Source organism: Cavia porcellus, unplaced genomic scaffold (genome assembly GCF_034190915.1).
Source record: "Cavia porcellus strain 051 isolate PalLab524CR breed Dunkin Hartley unplaced genomic scaffold, mCavPor4.1 scaffold_32, whole genome shotgun sequence".
NCBI classification, from domain to species: Eukaryota; Metazoa; Chordata; class Mammalia; order Rodentia; family Caviidae; genus Cavia; species Cavia porcellus.
This window is the reverse complement of record NW_026947515.1, coordinates 35,942,644-35,966,634: the sequence shown is the minus strand read 5'-3', so window position 1 is coordinate 35,966,634 and position 23,991 is coordinate 35,942,644. Positions and strand designations below refer to the sequence as shown.

General features: G+C 52.6%; 2 protein-coding genes across 20 annotated transcripts; both read right to left on the bottom strand.

Annotated features, from left to right (window-relative positions):
- Positions 1–128: 128 nt before the first annotated feature.
- Positions 129–16,336, bottom strand: Camta2 (calmodulin binding transcription activator 2). 18 transcript variants are annotated; one of them, XM_063241738.1, is made up of 23 exons: positions 16,196–16,336; positions 14,766–14,862; positions 14,491–14,594; positions 12,908–12,975; positions 12,690–12,840; positions 12,073–12,159; positions 11,673–11,826; positions 11,235–11,369; positions 9,607–10,538; positions 8,722–8,848; positions 7,398–7,532; positions 5,356–5,471; positions 4,589–4,788; positions 4,209–4,287; positions 3,853–4,075; positions 3,227–3,531; positions 1,917–2,113; positions 1,504–1,687; positions 1,311–1,382; positions 1,023–1,043; positions 674–861; positions 451–525; positions 129–375 (listed from the first exon to the last, which is right to left on the bottom strand). In XM_063241738.1, the coding sequence occupies exons 2-23, from the start codon at positions 14,794–14,796 to the stop codon at positions 312–314; spliced, it is 3,648 nt and encodes a 1,215-aa protein (XP_063097808.1). In that variant the 5' UTR covers positions 14,797–14,862; positions 16,196–16,336; the 3' UTR covers positions 129–311. The 18 variants fall into 18 exon arrangements, with proteins under 18 accessions (XP_063097808.1, XP_063097814.1, XP_063097815.1 ...); XM_063241744.1 differs by having other exon boundaries at positions 4,589–4,773; XM_063241745.1 differs by having other exon boundaries at positions 5,371–5,471.
- Positions 16,337–16,735: 399 nt separating this feature from the next.
- On the bottom strand, positions 16,736–23,884 carry Inca1 (inhibitor of CDK, cyclin A1 interacting protein 1). 2 transcript variants are annotated; one of them, XM_023563568.2, is made up of 7 exons: positions 23,778–23,884; positions 21,984–22,068; positions 18,596–18,709; positions 18,323–18,362; positions 17,927–18,120; positions 17,332–17,497; positions 16,736–17,100 (listed from the first exon to the last, which is right to left on the bottom strand). In XM_023563568.2, the coding sequence occupies exons 2-7, from the start codon at positions 22,025–22,027 to the stop codon at positions 16,984–16,986; spliced, it is 675 nt and encodes a 224-aa protein (XP_023419336.1). In that variant the 5' UTR covers positions 22,028–22,068; positions 23,778–23,884; the 3' UTR covers positions 16,736–16,983. The 2 variants fall into 2 exon arrangements, with proteins under 2 accessions (XP_023419336.1, XP_023419337.2); XM_023563569.2 differs by lacking the exons at positions 21,984–22,068; positions 23,778–23,884 and having other exon boundaries at positions 16,962–17,100; positions 17,343–17,497; positions 18,596–19,637.
- Between the last annotated feature and the right edge of the window lie 107 nt (positions 23,885–23,991).

Sequence of the window (23,991 nt, the reverse complement as noted above, 5' to 3'; positions counted from 1 at the left end):
ACAAATAAATAAGGCAAGTCAGGAAGGGGAGAGTCGGGTGCAGGCAGGGAGGGCGAGGAGAAGGGGCAGGCGGGGCTCCTGGGTCACAGCTGGAGATGCAGGTGTGTGGGGCGTGGGTCCTCTGGCGCCTGGGGTCGACAGAGCAGAACCGGGAGGCGAGGGGTGCAGGAGCCGGACTGGGGTGGCACTGTGGCCCCTACAGGGGGGTGCGGGAGGCTGCCCGCAGGGCTCCCCTGCCCCAGATCTCGCTCTGCTCTCCCTGTTAAGACTGCGAGGAGGGTCCAGCGGTGGTGAGGAACGTGGCAGGCGGATCAGGTGGCCAGTCCCGGCGGAGGGAGCCCTTCCAGCTCCTGGTTCTGCTTCAGTTCCCTCATCCTACAGCGAGACGAGGCAGGAGTCAGGCGGGAGCGGCGGCCAGGCGGAACCAGCAGGGGAGGGGCGCGCGGGTACCTGTGTCGGCAGCGCCGCAGGAATCTCATGATCTTCCGGGCTGCCTGGTCCTGCTTCTTAGTGAGGAAGGAGCCTCTGGGAGGGAAGATACAGGGAGACCTCACAGAACCCCAAAAGCCCCATATCCCCAGCCCCTGGGAGCCCCGCAGGGCCGAAAGCGAGGGCAGGGGGAGGGTGAGCGCGGCCTCGGAGGACCGGCGGAGGGCGGGGAGCCTGGCCATACTTGTTGCGCGCGGGCAGGGGCCCTGAGGGCCGGTGGGGAGGCCCCGGGCGGCGGCGGTAGGAGCGGTAGCGCTGCTGGATGAGCACCGCAGCGCGGCGGCTCTGCTGAAACCGCTTCTGCTCGTAGTAGCTGCGGAACTTGCTCTGGATCAGGATGGCCGCCTGGGTCATCTTTTTATAGAGTGCAAACTGCAGGCATGGGGAGAGGGGCAGGGCTGAAATGGAGGGAAGGAGACCCAGGCCCCTGAGGGTCACCCCAAGGCAGACTGATGCAGGTCTCTCTCTAACCCACACTCATGGAAAGGCTAAGTCCGCACAGACAACTCACACCCAGATCTCATGCCTGGTACCTTAAGTGCAATCCAGGTCAGCTTGTGGAGAGAGAAGGGGCGTTAGGGCTCTAGCAGCAGTCTGGGTGCTCTGAGTTACAGTGAGTGTGTGGGGTTGGGTTTTCTTTCCCTTCATCTTTTTGAGACACCGTCTAACCATGCAGTTCAGGCTGGCCTTGGACTCACTTTGTAGCCCAGGCTGGTCTCGAACCTGCATGGATCCTCCTGCCTTAGCCTCCTGAGTGCTGGGGTTACAGGCCCGCTTTGTCACCACAGCAGGCTGTTGCATGCTTTTGAGAGAAGACTCACCTGCTTGTACTTGCGGTAACAGCGCTGGATCACAGCTGCTGCTACTTCCTGCTGCTCCTTCAGCCGCCGGCCCTGAGGGGAGAAAAAGTCTCGGCATCTCATGGCCCATGAGGATTATGGACCTTCTGTTTTCCTTTTTCCTCCAGGCTGAGGTCTGTCTGGATGTCTCCCCTGCCACCCACAGCCCCCTAACCTTGTACTTTCGGAAGGCTGTCTGGATGACTCGGGCTGCCTCATACAGCTCCCGCTGTTCATGATCTGACAGTGTCAGCAGAGCAAAGTCACTTTCCATCTTGCCACTGGTGGATGCAGAGAGAAACTCCGCCCAGGAAGGCGTTGGAGGGACAGCCAGGTGACCTCGCTCGAAGGGCAGTTCACTGTGGGAGACAGAATGGATGTTATAGGACATCTGAAGTCCCTTGTGTCCCACCTGCAGGTGGCTGAGTGAAGGCCCCCAGCAAGGGTCTAGAAGAGTAGCTTCAGAGTTCATGGGCCAGTCCAGTTCCCTTCTCAGAACACTGCTGGAGTGGCACTTTGGCTGGGGGGAAGCCTGTGTCCTCTCATTTCCCTTTGAAGAATCTAGTGGTTTTGTCCTAAGCTGGTCACCTGGAAGGGGCGGAGCTAGGAAAATGGTCCACGTTCTCCAGGTAGCTGGCCAGCCAGGACATGGTCTCACTGAGCCCCACAGCCCCAGTCCGCTCCCGCATCGAGGCTCCAGCCTCAGGCAGCCCCACGAAGTCCTCTTGTTTAATCCGCTCTGGAGTGGCTTCAATGATCTGCTTAGCCAGGGAGATCATGTCCACCTGGATGAAGGGAGCACTGTGTAAGCCCTGTGGGGCCCACTGCCGAGCGTGTCTGCCCTGCCGAAGCTATAACCTTACTCTCTACTACTCTCCTACCAGACACTGAAGCCTCAGGGCTGTTCTGCTAGTTCACTGCTCCTGATTTGTTTATTCTTGCCAGCTCCCAGTGGAGGGTGGTGGTGGGCAGCCCTCTGTGCTGAGATATGGAGAACACAGGATCCTCCAAGTGGGGATTCAGGAGGGCAGCTAATGACGGATTTGCCACCCTTCCAGGCTGAATGCCACACGTCCCACCTGGGCCTGACCCATGCTGCCAACCAGCATAGCTTAGTCAGGACCCCAGCCCCTTCAGCCCTCCAGGACCCAGCTTGGTTCTTTTTTTTCCTTTTTCATTTTTATCGGTACCAGGGATTGAACTCACAACCGCCTGCTTGCAAGGCAGGTGCTTATGCCGCTGAGCTAAATCCCCAGCCCCTGCAGCTTGGTTCTTATTGGCCACATGACATCCTAATGAATTGTTCTAGCTGGTCCTTTGGTCCGGCCCTGAAGTCTATAGTATTTCCTGCTTCTATACTTCATGTGGCCTTCTTTGTGGAGTTCCCTTAAGTTTCTCAGACTACTACCTAATTTACTCTTTAGCCTTTCTAAAGCAGATGGTCCCCAAGTTGTGGGACATAAGTAATAGTTAAACTTGAAAGTTCATTCCTTCTTTTTCCCATTCACTCCATAAAACTTCTGGTTTCTTAGCTTTTCCCGTGTGCGAGACTCTCCCAGCTCACATCACTCCCAGATATCTCTACCTGGCCACCCACACACTTCGCAGCTACCCAGTGCCACCTGGTTCCCTAGGAACCCTGCCTCTATAGATCAACAGGTAGCAAAGCCAAGTTCTAAGCAAAGATACTTTTCAGAATTCCTGCATTCCACATTATGACCACTGACTCACAAACTCTAAAAGGAGCTATGCAAAGGGTTACCGTGCCTGTCCCAAAATGGGTGTGAATGTCTTTTTCCCTGAAGTGAAGCCCATCTCTAATTCTGTCATAGAATAGTAGCCTCACTGTGCTTCTACCCAATCTAACCCTAACCCTGATTCTACAGCATAAACAGTACCGGGATCACATCTACAGTCTGTGGGGTGTCGGTGTCCTCTGGAGCAGTCCCATCATCTGGGGCTGGTGGGAGAGCAGGAGGAGAGGGTGGGGACCCTTTGGGGTTGGTGGCTTCAAAGTCCATGAGGAGCAAGGGGGCCTCTGGTAGGCCCGAGGAGAGCTGGCCTGGGACCATCTCCTCCATAGTAATCTCAGAGGCTGGCAGAGGACCAGGAGGAGGACTGCCATCCAGAGCACTAGAGTAGGCTGATGTAACAGAGAAAGTGGCATCTGACATCTCCGAAGGTGAAGAGACACTGCTTAGACCTGTAAGGCAACGAAGTGGGTGAGGCAGGGAAGCCGCAGCCCACCCTGGAGTCTCCCACCCTGGGCCTTGCGCTCCGTCTCCCTGGCTTCTCTCCTAGGCTCCCGTTATCGCCCATCCTTGCCTCCTCCTCTTCCACTTTCTACCTCCTGCCCTTGGGCTTTGCTGTGGCTTATCCTATTGACATCCCTCTCAGAAAGCTCAGAAGCCGCTGGGGATTTAGCTCAGTGGCATAAGCACCTGCCTTGCAAGTGCAGGGTCGTGAGCTCTATCCCCATACCAAAAGAAAAAAAAGAATCAGAACGCTCAGGAGCCGTGCTCACCGGTGTCTGGGCTAGAAGACGGGGGTGACAGGACGAGTGGGGGCTCAACTGACGACTCCTGTCTCTGCAGTTCCTCCAGGCAGCGGGCAAGGCGCACATGACCCCGGGAGTGAGCAACAGACAGGGGCAGACGGCCCAGAGAGTCGGGTATGCTCAGTGCCTGTTGATTCCACCGAAAAAGGAGCACAGCAGCTTCCAGGTGTCCCAGGGCACAAGCCCACATCTGAGGGGGAGGCGGAAGTGAGGCCAGGCTCTCCCTCCAAGCCTGTCCTGCCTGACTCCCTTCAGCCCTCAAGGACCTTCCCTACGCTCCACGCCCATGTCCCCGTGGCCTCATGGGACACGGGCAGCCTCACCAGAGGAGTACAAGAGAAATGATCCACGTTGAGCGGGTCAACCTCTTGCTCTAAATCCAAGCTTCCAGTCTCTACACTCCTGAAAGAGCACAGTAGGCCCTGTCAGCTTAAAAAGCCAAGCACAGACATCGGCAGTAAAGGGTCTAGGAAGGAAGCGGCCTCGAAGCACTAGGCCAGCGAGGTCAGGCGGGCAGATTAGTTGATTTAAGGAGGTCAAGAAGTTCCAGTAACTTGCCAGGGGAGAAGTAGGATTCCCCTCATGCCAGTCCTCTGCCCGTGCCTTCCCACACTGACCTCCCTTTGGCAGAACTCCAGCCCCTCTCTCCCTGGCACTTTCCACCCAGTGGCTGCCCAGCCCTTTCCCTGCTGCCCCTGCTCACCGCCACTGGCTCAGAGTCTCGATGAGGCGGGCGTAGCCCTGGGCAGCAGCCAGATGCAAAAGGCTCATGCCCCGGAAGGGGCTTCCATGGGTTAGTCGTTCAGGACCCCTCCAGGTGGAGCGTGGGATCATGCTCTCTACCAGGACCACCACGCGTGCCTCAAACCCAGGTCCCTGGCCTTCATCCTGCAATACGCGTGTCTGTGTGCAGAGACCTCGGTGTCTGTCCTTCCCTCCCTATGCTTCCCGCTCCACGTCTCCTCTGACAGCCCGTTGGTTCTTCGGGCCCCATTCCTTTTTGCCATCAGTATCCTCCACTTCCACAACCCACTTCCAGCGGCTCTTACAGCGAGACCCTAAATTCCCCTGCCCATGCGATGCTTCCACGTTAGCTCAGACCGGTGCCACGCACACAGGGCATCTCCACTCGGGAGCTGGAGCGTCGTCGGAGCCTTTCACGGCCCTCTTCCTTCAGAGGTTGGGACCCGAGCCCCAACTTTCCTGGCCCTCCCCCAGTCTCTCCTTTCACCTCCACCCTCCTTTACACCAGAAATAGTCTGAAGCCTGTCATGCCAAGAGGGTGCCCAGAATAGCCACTCTTGCCACGGCGTGGGGATGGGAGCAGGGTAACATCAGGGAGAGGGAGGAGAATTGGCCGAGGCGCTGGGGCCAGGCAAATGAGGAGAAGCACGCAGGTGAGGAGCGCTGTTTTTTTCAGGCAGACCCTTCCTGCTCCCCGAGGCAGACTACCTCACCCCTGTGGAGTACCTGAATCGGACGCACCTCAGGACCCTGGCAAGGGGCCTGCCCTGCTGCTGCGATTTCTGCCATCCGCTTCTCCATCTGCTCCAGGCGCTCTAGGATGGACATCCGGAACTGGTTGTCTGTGGGGAGTGGGGATAGGAGCTAAGTGGGCAAGGTCTGGGGAGTGCCCTGAACACGTAACTGGACTTGGCCAATACCTGGAGGGTAAAGACACAGTCATGTTTTTTTTTTTTTTTCTTTTCATTTTCCTAAAACAATAGCTCCCTTTACTGCTCACTTTCTAAGTAAAGCTCACCAGAATTCAGTCCTCAAACTACAGCACTTAATCTCCCGCAAAGACTAGAAACCACGATTGAGACTCAAGCTGTTCCCTACAAACCAGAGAGAGGAATTCCCCAGCAGCCATCCTGCCTCCACCGCCCCAGATCATACATGGCTCACCCTCTCCCAGTCTTTTCATCGGCAAAGTGGTCCCTCAATTCTTGCCCCAGACACTACCTTTGTCCCCCAGGGTCCTTCCAGTCTGTGAATCACTGCTCAAAAGGACTCAGGGACTGTGATTTGAAAAGCACCACCCCTTCCTCCCAGCCCCCTGCAGCTATCCAAAGACGATGGCGGGGAGGGACAGTGACAGAGATGAATAGCCATGTCCATTCTTCCTACTCCTCCAGCCCCACATACAAATCAGCATGCAAACACACAACCACACTATGTCTGTTCCTCTCCGAGAGCAAACAAGCATGAGAAGGGCACAGAGAGACAGAGTGAAGGCTGGGGATATTCCAGGATGCCAGGATAGGAGGGGAAGGTGGCACACACCTGTAATGCCAGCACTAGGAAGGCCAAGCAGGACGACCCCTGAGAGTTCAGGGCCTGCCTGGACTATATAACAAGACTCAGTCTCAAAAACAAAACGGGCTGGGATGCAGCCCAGGGGCACAGTGCCCGCCTGGCAAGCACGAAGTTGTGAGTTTGACTCCTGGAAAAACCAGAAAAGCAGAAAAAAACAAAAAGTCAGGCATGGTGGCACAAGCCTGTGTCCCAGCACCCAGGAGGCCGAGGCAGGAATTTGAGTGTCTGAGACCAGCCTGGGCTACAAAGCGAACTCAAGGCCAGCCTGAACTGCATAGCAAGACTCTGCCTCAAAAAGATCAAAACCAAAAATAACTGCCAGGCATGAGATCGTACGTTAAATCCCCAGTACCACAGGAAGAAAAAAAAAACACCAAGAAACCAACAACAGTGGGGACAAGAGAAGGAAAGAAAAGCAAACCCTGAGAAATGTTTTCAAAGTACCAGGAGAACCAGCAAAAGGATCCAAAGTGGTTCCAGATTTAGATACACCTACACACTCTGAAGTGTACATGTGTGCCTCTGTGTACATAAGAAAGTACACCAAGATACTGGCAGTGGGTATTAATAATAGTATAGGAAATTTCCACTCTCTCCTCTGTGCTTTTCTGTAATTTCCAAGCTTCCTATAATGAACATGTGACTGTATTATCTACGGGAAGAAACAGAAACTTAAATGTAAGTCTACATAAACTTATGAATAGCAACTATATATTGTTCTAGGTTCTGCCCGCCTCTGTCCCTGTCTCAGTCCTTTGGGAAAGAATGTGATAAAGACGGGTCCATGACTCACGGGAAGAGATGAAAGCATTTCCTGATACATTTAGAAATGACTAATGGTGAACCGGGTGTGAGGGTACATGCCTGTAATTCCAGCATTCACAAGGCTGAGACAGGAGGATTGCTACAAGTTTGAGGCCAACCTCGGACATACAGTGAGTTCAAAGTTAGCCTGAACTACATAGCAAGACCCTGTCTCAAAACAAAAAAATGACCACTGGAAAAGAGGGGTATATGGCCAGGGATACAGCTCAGTGGCACAGTGCCTGCCTGGCAAGCACAAAGTCCTCGATTCGATTCCAAAAACAAAAGAGTGGCATAGTAGGAGCTAATGGCAGTCCTCTGCTGGGTCTAGAAACATGTTATGCTCACAGGCTGAGGCCTAACATGGCATCAAAGGGTTTAGTACTCACCATCCAGTGACAACCAGTCAAGCTGGGTACTAGGCAGAGACAGGAATCGGCGGGCTCTATACTCAAAGAGCACAGAAGCTGAAAGGGGTCCTTCCCGCCCGGCCACCTGCAAAGACACCAGCCCCACCTCGTGGGCTGGGCAGAGCAGAATCAGTGAGCAATGCTCTTTCCCTGGCTCCTTCTCTAGCCACCTGCTAAGAGCCACTGACATCATCCTAGCTCTATTTCTCCTACTTCTCTGCTGTGGGCGAGAGGCCCTGGGTTTTAGCGAGCAGCTTTGGCACCAACTGGGAATCTGAAGAGTATCTACTACGAACCAGAGTACTTGTGGATCCCAGATCCTAAATGTTTGTTGCTTGGTAAACATGTTGAGGGTCAAAAGACACCTCCACTTATGAATGATCTGATGGTGGTTAGACCCCTAAATCTCCCAGAGCAGACTCCAGAGGTCAAGACCTTACTATCGAGGTGGGGCTCTTCACCAGCTGTGTCCAGTGCGTGTGTTGTCCCAGGCTCTCAATGCCTATGGCCCGGGGCTGGGGTGGGTGAAGGCAGCAGTACGTGACCTAAGATCAGGCGCTGAGACATTTTCCTCAGTGCTCAGCTTCTCTGTCCCATCCCCTTCCTCCCATGTGTGGCTGAATAGAGCTATTGATACTGGGAGATAATACACTCCTAGACAGCAGCGCTGCCCACTGGTCACTCTGGTGGTCCTTGGAGTTCCACAGGGAGGCTGACTGTTGAGTGAGTTCAGGGTCAGGGGCGAGGGTGGTGGCTAAAGGGCAGAGAAGTCATTTACTAGACTGATACCATCTGGTAGAACTTTCTGGAGACAGTTCCTCATCTGCTTTATCAATAGAGGCACCAGCATGTGTGGCTTTTGAGCACTTGAAATGTAGTCACTGTGATTGGGGAGATGAATTAAAAATTTTAATTTTAAATAGGCACATGTAGTTAGGGGCTTCTGTATTGAACAGGGTAAATCTAGAACAGTGTCCCAGGACTGGTCAAAGGAGGCCAGTATTTCTCCCTTTCCACTCTCCCTGGCTGGGCATGGAGGCTGCCTCTAACCAGGCAGGGAGGCAAAGGACTCAAGAAAGGAACAGAATTATTGAAGGCCACTGGTTAGCTAATGAGGTGATTTCTTGGAGTAGGACCCAGACTTTTTTATACCTACGGCCAGGCTCTGCTTCCTTCTGGGAAAGCTTGGGGTCCAACCTCAAGACTAGAGGAGGTCTTTCTGCTCTCAGAACAACCCAGTTTTCTTGGAAGACCTGTCCTGTTAGGTGTTATTCTCTTCCCCTACCATACCCAATCCCCATACCGGGACAGTAGCATCGTAAAACACCAGGCTGGACAAGCGAGGCTGGCACTGCGATGTGATCAAAGACACAGGAGTAATGCTCAGTGGTCTCCGTCCACGGACCTGTGATGAGCACCTTGACCCCGCCCTGCAGACAGAAGTCAGAGAGCACGTGACTGGAGGTGGGCGTTCACTCTTTGGTCACTCATTTATTCAGGTCCTCAGAGACTACCCCCTAGGCGGCAGGCCTTGTGCTAGAACGTGGAGTGCAGGTATGGACAGGACCCCGGGAGGTGAGGTCATCCAGTGTGACCTTCCTCCAGGACTCTCTGCCAAATAGTTACGTGATCTCTACTAGGATCTTTTGACTGTATCAGAGACAGTGAACTCGGAATCTCAAGACTTGCAGACCTTCCTGAGAAGGAAGCTCTGTTCTTGGGCTAATCTACCCACTGCGGTTCCTCCTTTGTCTCTCAGTGACAGCATAAAGCAGAACTTCTCCACTACTCTGAGAGACAGTCTTTGAGCTTCCTGGAGTCTGCAGTCACATTCCGCATTGTGTATTTTCTTTTCTAGCCCAAAGGGCCACAGTTTCCTCCCTCTGAAAATAGTCACCGGTCCCTGGAGGGTACTCCTCCAAGCATGCTAGCACGTGGGAGGGGAAGGCAGGGAAAAGGGTTAGTGCTTGAGGGATAAGGAAATAGAAGAGAAGCTATACTGTACTTTAGTGGAGGATGGGAAGAGAACCAAAAAGCTCTGAAGGCCTGGAGGTATAACTCTGCATGCATGGGGCTTGAGTTCAAACGTAGCCACACAATGAAAAAGCCATCAAAGCTGCGGGAAAGTAAGTCACAGACCATAGTGTCAGGGAATCGGAGGAGGGAAGAGAGAAAGCTGGAGCCTCACCTCTGGGTAGGACCACTCTGGGGAGAAGTCTGTGATGGTGCTAAGAGCAGGAGAGAGCTGGGAGGCTGGAGCAGGGATGCTCGGCGCTTCGTCACTGATGAGTTCCCCCATAAGGTCTGGGAATGATGAAAGACTGAAAGGCTCCAGGTCGCTGGCCCCACCAGGTCCACCAAACAAGTTCTCCCTTCTTGCTACCCTGCCCGAAGGCTCCAAGGGGGCAGGTGAGGATGGGGATGAAGGAGGGGGAGAAGGTATGGGTGGGGCAGGCCCCCGGCCCTTAAGCTCCTCCCCAACATCATCATCTTGGATGAAAAAGCAGTTTCCTTTTCTCCCAGCTGCTCCTGTCTGGGGAGGGGGACACCGAGCTGACACGTGGGGCTCCAGTGCAGCAGCAGGCTCTAGAGCAGGACAGGGGGTATGGGCAGCCTCGGCCTCAGGGAAGTCTGGGCTCACCCCTTGGCCCCCTCCATAGGTCTGGCCCCTTTGGGGGCTGTTGAGGAAACGATCGGGGTCAAAAGCAGGGCTGGGAGGAGCTGGTGGGGCAGAGGGCTCAGAGCCAACAACCACAGTCAGGCTCACAGAAGGCCTAGGGTCAGCCTGGGGAGCCAAGTGCCTGGTGGGTGTCAAGCCACCAGCACGCTGCTCCAATCCTGTCAGGAGGAGGATGGCAGTGCCTCCCCTTGAGGAACCCCCTCGAGAGGTGGGAGGGCTAGGTCTGACTTCTAGGGGCTCCGCAAAGCCTGATGAGGAGGAGGAGGAGGAAGAAGATGGTGAGGTGTGTGCCTTGGGGAGCTCTGGGGGAAGTGGGGCTATCAGTGGAGGAGGCTCTGGGGGGTGGGGTATGGAAGTGAGGGTTAAAGCTCGGGGCTCCACTTTGGGAGAGATGATGCGGTGTTTCGTGCTGCTACATTTGTGGGTAAGGCTCCCAGAACCTAGAGCAGAGAGGGGTGGGAAGAGACAAGGTATAAGAAACATTCCATTTGTACCTTCCCTTCCTGGAAGCCCTTCAACAGTGTTTCCTAGGACCGCCCTACAAACCACAAGTGTATTACTAATTATGGCCACTGGGAGGCATCAGAAACAACTCTTCTCTTCCCCTTCCAATAAACAGGACTGGAGGAACACTGCAGGGGAGGATTTCCTGCTAGGGGAAGTAGCTGACAGTAGTAGGTAAAGGCACAGAAAACAGACAAAAGAACAGAAGCAGGCCTGGAGTGGTGGCGCATGCCTGTAATCCCAGCACTTGCGAGCCTGAATAAGAAGAGTCTGAGGCCAGCCTAGACTACACAGTGAGTTCAAGACAGCCTAAACTACAGAGAGATCCTCTCTCAGAAAACCAAAACAATAAAGTACAGAACAAAGGAGGTACAAAGCTAAGGCTGGGTGTAATTGGTAGTGCCGGTGAGGGCTGGGGTGGAACCGCTAAAGGTAGCTGGCAGAAGAGTGTGGGCTGCCAGGACTGCAAACACAAGGAGCCGTGGCCAGTGTCGCCAGATGGGAAGACTCATCTGGCCTATCTTCCTCGACAGGCAAAAGACTTGCAAATCAGCATGCAAATCCCATCAAGACAGATACAGAGCAATCTGGCTAGGTGGAAAAAAAAAGTTTCAGGACAAGGGGTTGCTCACCAAGACCCCCACTGCAAAGACAGGCGTGGGTTCGGGGTGCAGGCTTGGTTGGATGGGTGTCCAAAATCTGCTGCACAAGCTGTTCCACAGAGAACTCCTCTGTCCCATTCCCACAGCTCCACTTGATGCCATGAACTAGAGGGGAGTTGGGGAAGTGCTGTGGTACCTCAGAATACCCTGAGCAGCGTCTTCCAGCACCTGACATGCTGCACAGAGGCCAACGGCCTGGAGACAGCCGCAACACGCGGTTTGCAGCTGTGCCTCAATCCCCTTTTCATATCCCAATCTTACCACGGGACGCTAGGCTCCCCACAGGAAAGCGCCCTCCAGCGTGGGGGGAACTGCCACCACTGGCTTTTCCGCACAGAACCACACCACCTTTAGGAGGCCCTCTGTCCACTCTCCGCTCTGGAGCTCTATCCCTGCCCTGCTCCTTACACATGGGCTTTAGCTGTCCCAGCAGCTCCTCCCGGGACCACTTCAGCCACTCTCGGCGATCGCTGCTGATGGAACAAAAGATGGGGCTGCAGCCCTTTCCACAATCTTCCAGGGCTGGGACGTTCAGGTAGTGCACAAGGACGATGTCAGGGTTCTGAGAGACAAAGGCACACACACAAAGCCATGGTCTTGAGATCCAAAGGCTCAGCTGCCTGGTCTTCACCTTCTTCCTGAGCAGTGAGCAGCCCCTTCAACTCACCCCTAATTTCTCAATCCATCTTCAGCCCCCTTCCCCTTCCTTCCCACTTAACACCCGTTCATCCTTCTGCTTTGTTCTCGCAGACCCGCGTATCCCTCCCAGAGCCAGGAAGAACCGGCTCTGGAGCTCTCCCGCCCTTACCTGGAGCAGCCAGTAGCAGCGCCGATGGAATGTGGGGACGATGGAAGAGTGAACGTAGCAGCCATAGAGACACTGCCAGGAGACAGGCTGGGGTGGGGGGAGGGCTAGTCTGCTCCCCAAGTCTTCCTCTGTTCGGTTCCTTTGCAGGAATCCCAAGCTTTCCACCAGTTCATCTCCAGCTCCCTTCTCACCCCCACCTGTTCCCCACTTTTTTCAAATTCTAGCAGTCCCAAGTCATGAGTAAGGGCCAGAGAGAAGGGAAGAGCAGGACTGGGCTTTTATGAGGGTTAGATTAAACCCACGGGACTACCTAGAAATTCAAGGGCAGAGTGAGAATGCAGCTGAGAAGAAGGAATGATTTGGGAAGAGAAACCTGTGTTTAAAGTACGGTTGTTTAGATCCCTGTGAAAAATGCAAGAGAGGCCAAGAGTGGGCTTCAGTACCCAGGCCGGGAGAGCTGGGTCCTGGAGGGGAATGGGATGCAAAGTGGGCTCCGTAACCAGGCAGCCGATCCAAAGTGACCGAAGAGAGAAGAGTGACGGCAGCGGGGAGGGCTGGGCCCAGCTCTGGCCCGAGGAGGTGGACGAGGGCAGTGGCTGGATGCCCGATCCGCTCACCTCCATGCCCTGGACCTTCAGCTTCATGTGGTCCTCTCGGGTGGTCTTCCCGTCTTTTCGTTTCTTCCAGAGGTAACCATCCTTCCGGTATTTCACCTTCTTACGGTTGTAGAGGATGATGGAGCCATTCTGAGGCCTAGGAAAGGAAGGGCTGGCCTCGAGTTCCGTGAACAGAACTCATGAGCCTTGCCATTCCCCACCTTTGAGAGCTTTCTCACCTTGTCTTTGGGGCACAAGATAACCACTCATCATGTTTCTCGAAGGTGATCAGGTAGGATGCAATCTCCTGTAGGAAACGGGCCCTCAGATAGGTGTCTCCTTCACAGAGTCAGACCCGCCTCTCTGTCATCACCTCAAGTTCTCACTCTCCAGGAGCTGAAGAGCTAGTAGGGGATGCTTCCAGGTGTCTGAGTCCAGCAAGGGCCCACTGTCCTTTTTTTTTTTTAATGTGGTCTTTCTTTGTAGGTCAGCCTGTCTCAGCCTCAGCCTCCCAAGTGTTGGGATTATAAGAATGCACCACCACAACTGGCCCCATTGCCTTCTTAAGAATTTCAGGTTCTGGGGCAGAGGATGTAGTTCATCAGCCTACATGCCTGCCTAGAAAGTATGAGGTCTATCCCCAGTGCCAAAAAAAAAGAATTTCAGGTTCTCACTCAGGAGGCTGAGGCAGGAGGATTGCTGCAAGTTCAAGACCAGCCTTGGCTACAAAGTCAGCTCTTGACTAGCCTAAACTGCATAATGAGACCATCTCAAAAAGACAAAATAATAATAATAATAATAATAATAATAATAAAATAAAAAGAATTTCAGTTTACATCATGAACAAAATCTAATCTCCTATCCTGTCCCTCCCAACTGGAGCACATGTCTCAGAATCAGTCAAGTTTATCACCCAGTCCTCATATCGTGTCTGATTCTTCCTTTCCAAATCTCACTCGATATCCCTTCTTGAGAAGAAACCCTCAACATCTTAACCAAGAATTCAAGATTCTTCAGTCTGATTCCAAGATATCAAACCATCATTCCCACCGTTTACCACAGTCTACCTGCCATTCCTGCTGGACAGGTCCACTGATTCTTTCCTGAACATGCCCTGAACAGTCCCATATGTCAGTACCTAAAAGCCTGAAGTGCCAGGCATCTCGCCCCATTTCTGGAAATGTCAGTTATCCTGCAGGCTTCCCAGATGGTCCATGAAGTTGTCTGCCCCTGGCCCTTCCTAAAAGGCTCCGCAGTACGTGCAACAATCACATGTATGCAAACCTTTTTTTTCTCTTACACCAAGTACATACATTAGGAAAGAAGAAACTTATGAAATATTCTCATATCTTTCCACATACCTTTTTACTGACAGTTCCAACATCAAATCAATGACCATCAACCCCCAACCACATAAAAGTCACTAAATATGCAGGACACTGAAGGTGTGTAACGTAAGGACTGTGCCCTTCTGGAGCAGCCAGTATTGTGGTTAAAAGCTGGGTTTCAGCGAGTCAGATAAGCGCTAAGGAGTCAGTCCGTTTCCTTATCAGCTACATGAGTGCAGTAATATGGGAAATAAAGAACAAGTGCTTAGCATAGTGCCTCGCACGTAAGAAATACTTAATAGATGACAGCTATTGCTTTACCCAGGAGGATGCACCAAGAGGTGGGCTCCTACACAATCCATGTATTTATACTTCGCCTGTGGGCCCCGAAGAGCCCCAGCAGTGCTCTAAGGAGTGTCTACAGACACAGAAAGACTCATCCTCCCCAGCCCACTGGGCCTTGCTGGGCTCCAACCCCAGGCTCCCTAGAAAACCTCATTTGTATTCCATCGGAGTCGCTCTGGAGGCAGTAGTGGGCACCGAGGAAGACACTCCAGCAGCTTCTTGGGGAGGAAGATCTTCAGGTGGTGGCTGTTCTCTGGAAGGAGCCAGAAGGAAAGGCTCTAGTATCTCTGTGAGGGGCAGCCCAGGAAAAGAACAGGGAAACTGCCACCAGGACAAGCCAGCAGCGAAGCTAAGTATCAAACAGCCCCCATGCATGAGAACATGAAGGCTGTGCCCAAACTGGGAACCTGCTTTGTGAACTCACCAGCAACCTCAGTGGTGTCCTTGGTATTCATGGTGAGGGATCCAGGGCATGCAAGGTCACCCCCGGCCTGAGGGGCCGGGGGGAGGGGGAGTCCGTGCTGGAAAAAGAAAATGAGGTCATGGAGAAGCCCGCACCTTAAACCAGGATGAGGAACGCAGGTGAGCGGAGGGATGCAGAAACAGGATCACGGTATCTGGGAAAGGTGAGGAAGAAAGGGAAGGGGCTGGGTTCTAACGTGACAGCAGAATCAGGGAATGCGAGGGGAGAACCCAGATATGGCACCAGGAACCAGCATAGTCGGGGGAGGGAGCGACAGGACACCACAGAATGGACTGACCAGGAAAAAATCCGGGTGGGGGAGGGGAGAAGGCGCTCAGGACTGGGGCCTGGGAGGTCCTCTAGCTTGGGCCCTTGCAGCAGCTGGGGTTATGGTGGGGTCAGATCCCAGCGGCTGGGCCTCAGGGGATCTGGTCTTTGGAGGACCGACCGTCTGACAAAGTTTGGATGCTAGGCAAAGCAGGAAGTCTGGGTTAGGGTGGAAGGTTGGAAGACACACCCTGAACTCCTTCTCTATTTGATTTTTTCCAAAGGGAAGGGCAGATCTGATAACTGACCTCACCTATTCTCCCTCCTCCAGGTTCGTCAGGGCCTGGTAGAAACTGGGTTAAACACACTGAACCCGGCTTCTCACGCTTCTCACCCTGGGGACCGTCCTCCGCCCTGAGGCTGACAGTCCTCACCACCCACCAGCACCTATCTCCCCAAATGCCTCTGCCTCCCCCACCAACAGGCCTACCCTAGCCCCATCTACCGCTCCGGCTCCTGCCTTAGTCCCAGCCTTTCTGGGGGGACAGATGGGAGCTGGAGGAGTCGCTCAGCGCGGGCTCCGCCAGGTGTCAAGGATAAAGAAGGGGAGGAGGCCAGTTCTGGCTCGGCCGGCCGTACTGTGAAGCGAGGGCTGGGGTAAAGACTCCGTCCCGGGGTGCAGGTGTGCGGTGCAGGCTAGGCAGCCCGCCAGGGCGCAGAGCGGGAGTGGATCTAGGCTGGGGGCGCGGGGGCGGCGCGGCACTCGGACGCCCGGCCCCACATGGCGGGGCTGGGGTCCCGGGAGAACCTCGGGGTGGGAGGGTCCAGCCTGCACACGGGGACGGTCTGGAGAAGCCTCCAGCAGGGCGGCCCCTGGCGCGGGCGGCGGGCGAGAGGCCGCGTGCGTGCCGGGTGCGAGGGTCTGGGGGCCAGCTCCCGGCACGCGCAGGACCTCCGCGGGGGCCTGCGCAGAGCGGCGCCCCCTGGCGCGGGGGAGGAGGACGGGAGCGGGGTGGGGAGCGGCAGAAGGCCCGGGGGTCCTGGGCGCCGCGCTCCGCGGGCGGCCCGTGCAGCTGCGCCCCCTGGCGCGGGGGCGGAGAGGCGGGCTCGGCCCCGGCGCTTACCTCCCGGGGTCCCGCGGGTGACGGCGGCAGCGGCCATTCTACCCCACGCCGACCCCCCCCAGCGCCGGCTGACAGCAGCGTGCGACGTCACTGCGCAGGGCGGGGCGGGGCCTCCCAGTTAAGGGGATGGGGGTCGGGAAGGGAGCCCGGGGTGGGCGCCGGGAAGGGAGCCCGGGGTGGGCGCCGTGGGTTCTGGCTGCCCGCGCGGAGGAGCGCGGCTCCCAGGCCTGGGGCGAGGCCGAGGGACAGCCGGCTGGAAGTCCCTCGCCGGGCCGTGCTGCTGAGCAGCCGGGTCCTAGCTCCGGAGGCGGAAGCTCGAGCGACTGCCGGGCTGCAGGTCTGGGAGCATGGAGGAGTGGGGTCGGCAGCTCAGATTTGGGGCCCAAAGGCACAGCGAGAAGCTCGATGCTTTGAGCCTCGGCCGACGCTCCTTCGGTTTGGGGACCCAGTCCGACTTCTCTGCGGCTGCGCCCTCCACCAGGTGAACCCCCCCGCCCCCAGCCTCTTCGTCGCCGCGTCCGAGACGAGACAGCTGCCGGCTCTACTCAATTGCGCTTTAATAACAGAAGACACAGAAAACACAAGGCCAGAGCAGGCCTAATGGAAAGCGGGCTTGGGGTTCCTGGGAGAGGGGGGCCCCGGGGACTGTGAACAGGCGGTTGGCCAGGACAGGAACCTCTTCGATGCTAACGGTGGGACAGTTCTGGTGGTACTGGACAGGTTTTGGGCTCTTAAAACAGCAGGTTCTTGGAATGCTCTTCTAACTCTTCCGACTTCAACTCCATTCCTCAGGGATTGTAAACTGGGTTCCCCCTGGCTGTGAGGGTGCTGTAGACCAGAGAGCTCAGCTGCCTAGAGGCACAAGCCTCCTCCTGGCCCAGGGGACTCCAGGGAGACCAGAGCAGCTGTATTTGGGAAATTAAAAAAAAAAAAAAAAAAGAATGAAGGGATGGAAAAATACAACTCTCCAGATGACCTAGTGCAGCCACTCCTTACCCCAAGTCACTGGCTGTCACCTACTTTATTTTTGCTTCTCTCATTTCCAGCTGTGCAAACTGGCTCTTGGCTTCTGCTGTCTCTCTGTGTAAGACCAGGGATCTGTCTCATCACCCCAGGAAACTGCTCTCCTGCCATACCTGGGCCCTACCAGGAGTGGTAAGATGGTCCTCTTCCTGTGGATAGGTTGCTTCCTCTTTTTCCAGATCAGGGTATTCACTGGGCCTGAGGAATTCACAGCTCTCTTCGTGAACCTCCAGTGGTTCAGGTGCAGCCTCAGAGATGCCCCACTGGGCCTTCTTTAGTCTGTGGAAACTTAAAGCTTAGGAGAAAGGTGCCTAGAAGCCCAGGCTTTCTGTCTCTTTATTCCTCATCTTTTTATTTGGAAGTATTTCTTGCTGGGCCCCTAGGATGTTGCCATGTGATCTTCAATTTACCAGTCTCAATTTTCTGTTCCCCCCCAGACAAGTATTTTCAGTCCAGGGACCCAGAGGTGACCCCATGTTCCCCTAGTTCTATGGTATACTTTCCTGTGTTTAGTGAGTTTCAACTGCATCTTGCTCATGTAGCATCCTTTCTTGCCACAATATAGAAACTCTGTTTCATTTGTACCAAGCCCATGACTCCTTTCTAAATAACCTCCAATTCTCTTAAAATTGTCGATCTTTGGCTTAGCTCAAGCCATGCTGTCGCAGCCCTTCTGGGCTCCCAAAACCCAGACCGACCCTTTCTTACTCATTAATGGTTCTCTGGCGCCTCCTCAGGTCCTCCAGGTGATAAGCCACAGCCCTCACCCGAGCTGGGATGGCCCCAGGTCCTTGCTGCATTCCTTTCAACTGGGGCCTCTTCCTCTTTCTTCGGCAAAGCATCTCAGGGGGTGGGAGCCCCCCAGGAGGGTATAGGCCAGGCTGGGAGCAACCAGTGGTTCTCTGTGCCAGAAAATGAGGAAAAGGAGTTTGAACTTGGGAGTCAGGGCCCTCGGGAAGTGACGTGTGAGTCACAGGAAGGAGGGCCTAGTCAATGTACTGGTTGAAAAACACCAGAAAGAAGGGATAAAAAGGACAGCTGGAGACAAAAAGGCATCAGATGCAACTTTAGCACAAAAGTGTTGGAAGGTGTAGTGTGTCATACCAACATGGGTGGGAGGCACTGTTCTTCCATCCAGATGGGGCTGTGAAGCACAAAACGGGGGCAGAGTCAGCGAGAATAGCGCATACATCCTGTTTCTCTGATGACCTCACCCAGCATGTCTGGTGTGAGAGCTGTGGTGTCCATCAGCTGGTTGGAAATTATCCTCAGACTAGCCTAGGGCTTGCTTCCACAAGGACGTAGGGTAGGTAAAAACTATACCCTCATCATCCTAATTCTAGTTAGTCTCCATTTTCTCTTTTTTTCTTAACTCACCTGGACCTTCGGGTAAGATTCTCCCAGAATGTATCTCCATAACACTTAGGTGTGGGTCTGAGGCTCTGGGAAAGCAGGCTATCGGGCAGAGATCGGCTGACTACTTGGGAACACCTGAAATGAGGCCAAAGTAGGCTTGTGTCTGGCCTTTCCATCATAGCTTCTACTCACCTTTGGGATTCAGGGGCCCGTGTTTCTAGAGGACCACACAGCTGCTCAGGTTCCCTCAAGACATGGCCTCAGTGTTCACTTTAGCTATGACAAATGTGAATAGAGATTGGAGCTGGGGTCAAGGTGGAGAGGGGCGATTGTTGGAGTCTGAGATCTCAAAGGATCTCAAATTTCTAGGCTCAGACTTTATTTATTTATTTGTGCCCCCCCCACACATACACAAAAAGGTCATGAATCATGACCTTGCGTTTGCCAAGCAGGCACTTATGCAGCTGAGCTAAACCCCCAGCTTGATTTATTTTTGAGACAGGATCTCTCACTAATTCAAGCTGGCCTTTAACTCACTATAGAGCCCAGGCCGTCCTTGAACTCACCATGATCCTTTTGCCTCAGCTTCCCCAGTGTTAGATTATAAGTAAGCACCACCACACCTAGCAATCTCAAACTTACATACCTCATAACCAGTGAACATAATATTTAACAAGCAGGGTTGTTAAAAGGGAAGGCCCGGGTTATTCAGGCAATTTTGAGAGTTGCTTTAGGTCAACTGTAAGAGCAGGAGAGAGAAACTTTGTCTCTTTTATCTCAAGGGCTAATATCTTTATAGATAAGGAGATGTGTACAGAGCTATTTGAGAACAGTGCTTACCACTTGCAAAACTCCCAGACGAATGGTTGCCCCCCTGATCTCTAAGAAGTGGGGTGTCCTGGGACTGGGGCTAGGGGCTCCTTTTGCTTTCCCTCTCCATCTCTCCTGAGGTGATCTGACTCAGTATCATAACTGTATCACTGCTGTCTTAGTTACTTTTCCTGATGCTGAGACAAAAATACTTACTCTGAAGCTAAAGGAAGAAAGGTTTATTTTGGCTCACGGTTTGTAGCGGTTTCTTTTCATAGTTGGCTGGTTCCAAGGCAAGGTAGTGTTGCAGAGGGCATCACAGAAGAGAAATAGTTGATGGATGGAGAAGGCACAAAGGCAGCAAAACAGCCAAATAGCAAGCAGCAAGTGACAAACAGCAGCCACAGCAGCCCCTTCTGTCCCTTGTACCCTACGCAGCCGGGCAGGCAGCGCTCACACCCGGGGCACCCTCCATCCCAGCACTGCACTGTGAATGAACCCCAGCATCACATCCTGTAGATCCAGCCACCTCTGTTAAGTTCCACCTGTGACCACATGAGGCTTGGGGGGGACATCTAGATATAACTGCTTACATACCAATGACTCCCAAATCTGTTTTTCCAGTCTGTCCTGGTTCCTTTCTGGGATTCACTTGACACCCCCAGCCTTCCCCATCTTACTGAAAGGCACCCCAAATATCTAGTTGTTAGGGCCAAAAGCCTAGTTTGCCTTACTTTTCCTTGATTCCCAAATCCAATCCATCACAGCCTTATACATTCTAAATCGGCAATATATTTGAGTTTGACCACTTCTCACCATTTCATTCCCATCACCATATTCTAGGTCATCTTCTCCTACCTGGACTATTGGAATAGCCTCTCCTGTCCCTGCTCCCATTTTCATCTCTCTACAATCTATTCTTCACAGAGCACTGACAGTAATCTTTTTTTAAAAATGTGATTATGTGAAATGACACAGGCTTGAGATGTACTTCGAAATAATTTAGGAAGTAGGGGGCTTGATGAGTATAGACATGAAAAGATCATCCACACAGTCGTTACTGAAGACTGAAAATGGACAGGTCCAGGTGTTTTTTTTTTCTTTTGTTAGGCATGGTCTTGTTATATAATCCACGCTGGCCTCAAACTCACAATCCTCCAGCCTCAGCCTCTCAAGTGCTGAGATTATAGGTATGTGCCACCATGCCCAGCCTACATCAATTTTTTTGATACTATTTTTTCTACTTTTATATTTACTGGAAGTTTTCCATCATCAAAAAAGCTTGAAGGAAAAAGTTATGTCATTCCTTTACTTCCACTGATTTTCACTGTCTTTAGAGTAAAATCCAAACTCTCATATTTGGCTACTTTTTGAATTGCTCCTGAACACTGTCACCAAAGATTTATATGTTATTATATACAGAATAATGTCTCTATTTAGTACAGAAAATATAAATTCATTTTCCCATGGTCATGACCTAGACAGTAACTCTTACCACAGAAGAAGTTTGGGCTACAAATTCCCCAAAAATGGGAAATCTGGTCAACTTTGTATAAAAAATGAAAATGGATGCCAGGGATTTTGCTCAGCTGAACAAGTGCTTGCCTGGCAAGTGCGAGGTCATGAGTTTGATCCTCAGTACAAAAAAAGGAAGAAGAGGAGAGGAGGAAGACGAAAAAGAGGAGGAAGAGGAAGAGGAGGAAGAAGAAGAAGAAAAAAATGGAGTATAGGAGCTGGGGATTTAGCTCAGCGGCATAAGCGCCTGCCTTGCAAGCATGTGGTCATGAGTTAGATTCTCGGTACCAATTTAAAAAAAAAAGAAAATGGACTATAGAGTTCACATGGTAGAAATGAAAATAATTGAATTTTAGGAATCTGAATGTATTCATCTCAAAGCAGGCAGATTTCATCGTACTAGGTTCATCAATACAATATGATGTCTAAAATTAAAATTACTAACACAGGCTTAATGTGGAGGTGCATGTCTGTGATCTTAGCACTCAGGAGACTGAGGTAGGAGGATCACCTCGAGTTTGAGGCCATCCTGGGATACATAAGCTTAAGGCCAATCTGAACTACATAGCAAGGCCCTGTGTAAGAAACAAAAGCCAGTAATAGTTATAAAAACAGAATAAAATCCAAACTCTCCTCTATGGGCTATTAAGATCTGTGCCCTGTGTAATTCTCTGACTTTAATTTTCTGCTTGACTACTAAATCAGTTACATTGGCTTGCTTCCTGTTCCTAGAACATACTAAACATTTCCTCCATTAGACTAGCTCCTTCTTACTTTTCAGATTACAATTCAAATTCGTCTCCCAGAATAGTTTCCACAATCACTTCATTTAACTTTGTATCCCCCTAAACCCACTACTTTCCCTTATATTATACTCTTTTTTTATCTTTTCATGGTACTTATCACTACTTGAAATTATATTTGTTTATACATTCTGTTGCCTTTCTGAATATAAGCTCTGTAAGAGTAGAACCCTTACCTAGTGGCTGAATCTCCACAATGTTGTCCTTCTAACACAGGACATAGGCATACAACCTTCCCTCCATCCCTTCACCATGCTCTCTACCCACTGGGAAGGACTCACTTGGCAAAGGGAATTAGGTTTTCTTCATCTTCCTGTACTTGCATGACTGGACTGGGCTGGGTACCCAGACTGAGTCTTCTCAGTGCTAGGGGAATAATGGAATATGAATCATTCACTTGTATAATGGTTGTAGGAATGAGACCAGCAACAGATCTAGCGATTTGAAAGACTATGTGTAGATTCTGAAAAAAGAGAAGTTTGAAAGGTATCTTCAGGGCTAAGGATATAGTTCAGGGGTAGAACACTTGATTAGAATGTGCAAAGCCGTAGGTTTGATCCCTCATCATAAAAAGAATAAAAGCAGTTTTAGTGTTGGACTGGTCTTGAGCTCAAGGTGATCCTCCTGCCTCAGCCTCCCAAGGGCTGGAATTATGGTAGTGTGCCACCACACCTAGCCAGTGTTGGACTATTAACCGAATACAAAGGTTGAAGATGGCAAAGATGGTAACCATTGGAAAGGTGTAGTAAAAGGTAGTGGAGAAAGTCAATTTTCTGAGGATAAATATATACAGGAAGTGAAATTTATAGATTTCAGGCATTTAACAATATGGGATGGTGAAACAAAAAAGAATGATAGATGAAGACTGGGCAGGGGCATTTGTGGGTAATTGGCCCAGAGCTGGAATAGTTGGGGTAGCAGAATTGAGAGTTAGTAAGTAAGTCAAACATAAATGGTAAAAGTAAAGTGGACAGAGTGGACAATTAGTGATAAGGAAACAGAGAGTGTCTAAGGATGTCTACAGTATTGTGAGCAGAGCCAGATGTGGTAGTAAATACAGGAGGCTGATGCAAGAGGACTGAAAGTTTGAGCAAAGCCTGTTTCATTTTGTTTTGTTTTGTTTGAGACAGGGTCCCATTATAAAGTCAGGCTGGCTTCGAATTTGTGACCATCCCTTGCCTCTGCCTCTCGAGAGCTGGGATTACAGAATGTAACACCATGGGCAGCCAAAGATGACTGGAGAGCTAGTTAAGGTGGCAAGAGAAGATAGTTAAGGATACTAGTTAAAAGCTGCGTTGCTGGGTGTGTGGCTTAGTGGTATAACACTTGCCTAGTTTGTGATTTAATCCCCTGAGCTATGAAAGGAAAAAAACAGAAAACAAAACAAACAAACAAAAAAACAAAACAGAATATCAGAAAGTTAGGAAAATGCATGCAGGCTGCACAAAAGACAAAAAAATGTTAACTGGAAACTGCTAATGGTGAACAAGTATTTACCCAAAGATAACTAGATATGGGCTGAGGAAAAAAAATGGAGAGAGAAATTACTTAGGGTTAAGGTGGCTGATGAGGGATTTGTGAGGTCTAAAAGATGAGTTGATCTAAACGGAGATTCTGGGCCAGGAGGGGGCCAGCAGAACTCAGGAGCTGGAGGACATTAAGACCTCAGAAAGTTGGGCCTAACATAATGGGTGGCCTAGATCTAGGGTAAGCACCAAAGCCAGCCCCACAGGATTCTCAGTAGTCATGGGCCTTGGAGGGCGACTCCAGGGAGAGGGGAGGCCGGGCGGAGGAGGGGGCAGGAGCCCGCAGTCGGGGGGGGGGGAGGGACGGCCCTGGGGGTGGCTCGGGCAGGACAGGCCTCCGAGACCCTCGGCTCGGAGACGAGCTGGAGGGCAGCCAGGCCTGGGCACGTCTGGCCTTGGCCGCTGAGGTGCTTGGCACCGGGGTCTGAAGGGCCGGGGAGGGTCTCGGCCTGAGGCGGCGGCCGTGAAATCCTGGACTGCGGAACTGCAAGGCCAGTCGAGGACACAGCGCCAGAGTGGTTATGCGGCCGCCGCTCTTGGCTCCAGCACCTGAGGCAGCTGCGCGGCGAATTCTAGAACCACGAGCTTGACAGGGACGAGGCGCGCCCGGGTGACCCCGGCAGGACAGGAGCCCGCGGCGTTCGAGCTCCTGGGGGCGGGGCCCAGACGGCGGTCCCTCCTGGGCGGGGCCGACGGAGGCTCCGCCCCGGGCACGCCCCCGACGGCGGCGACGTGCGCGGGTCCGAGGCGTGGGTCCCCCTCA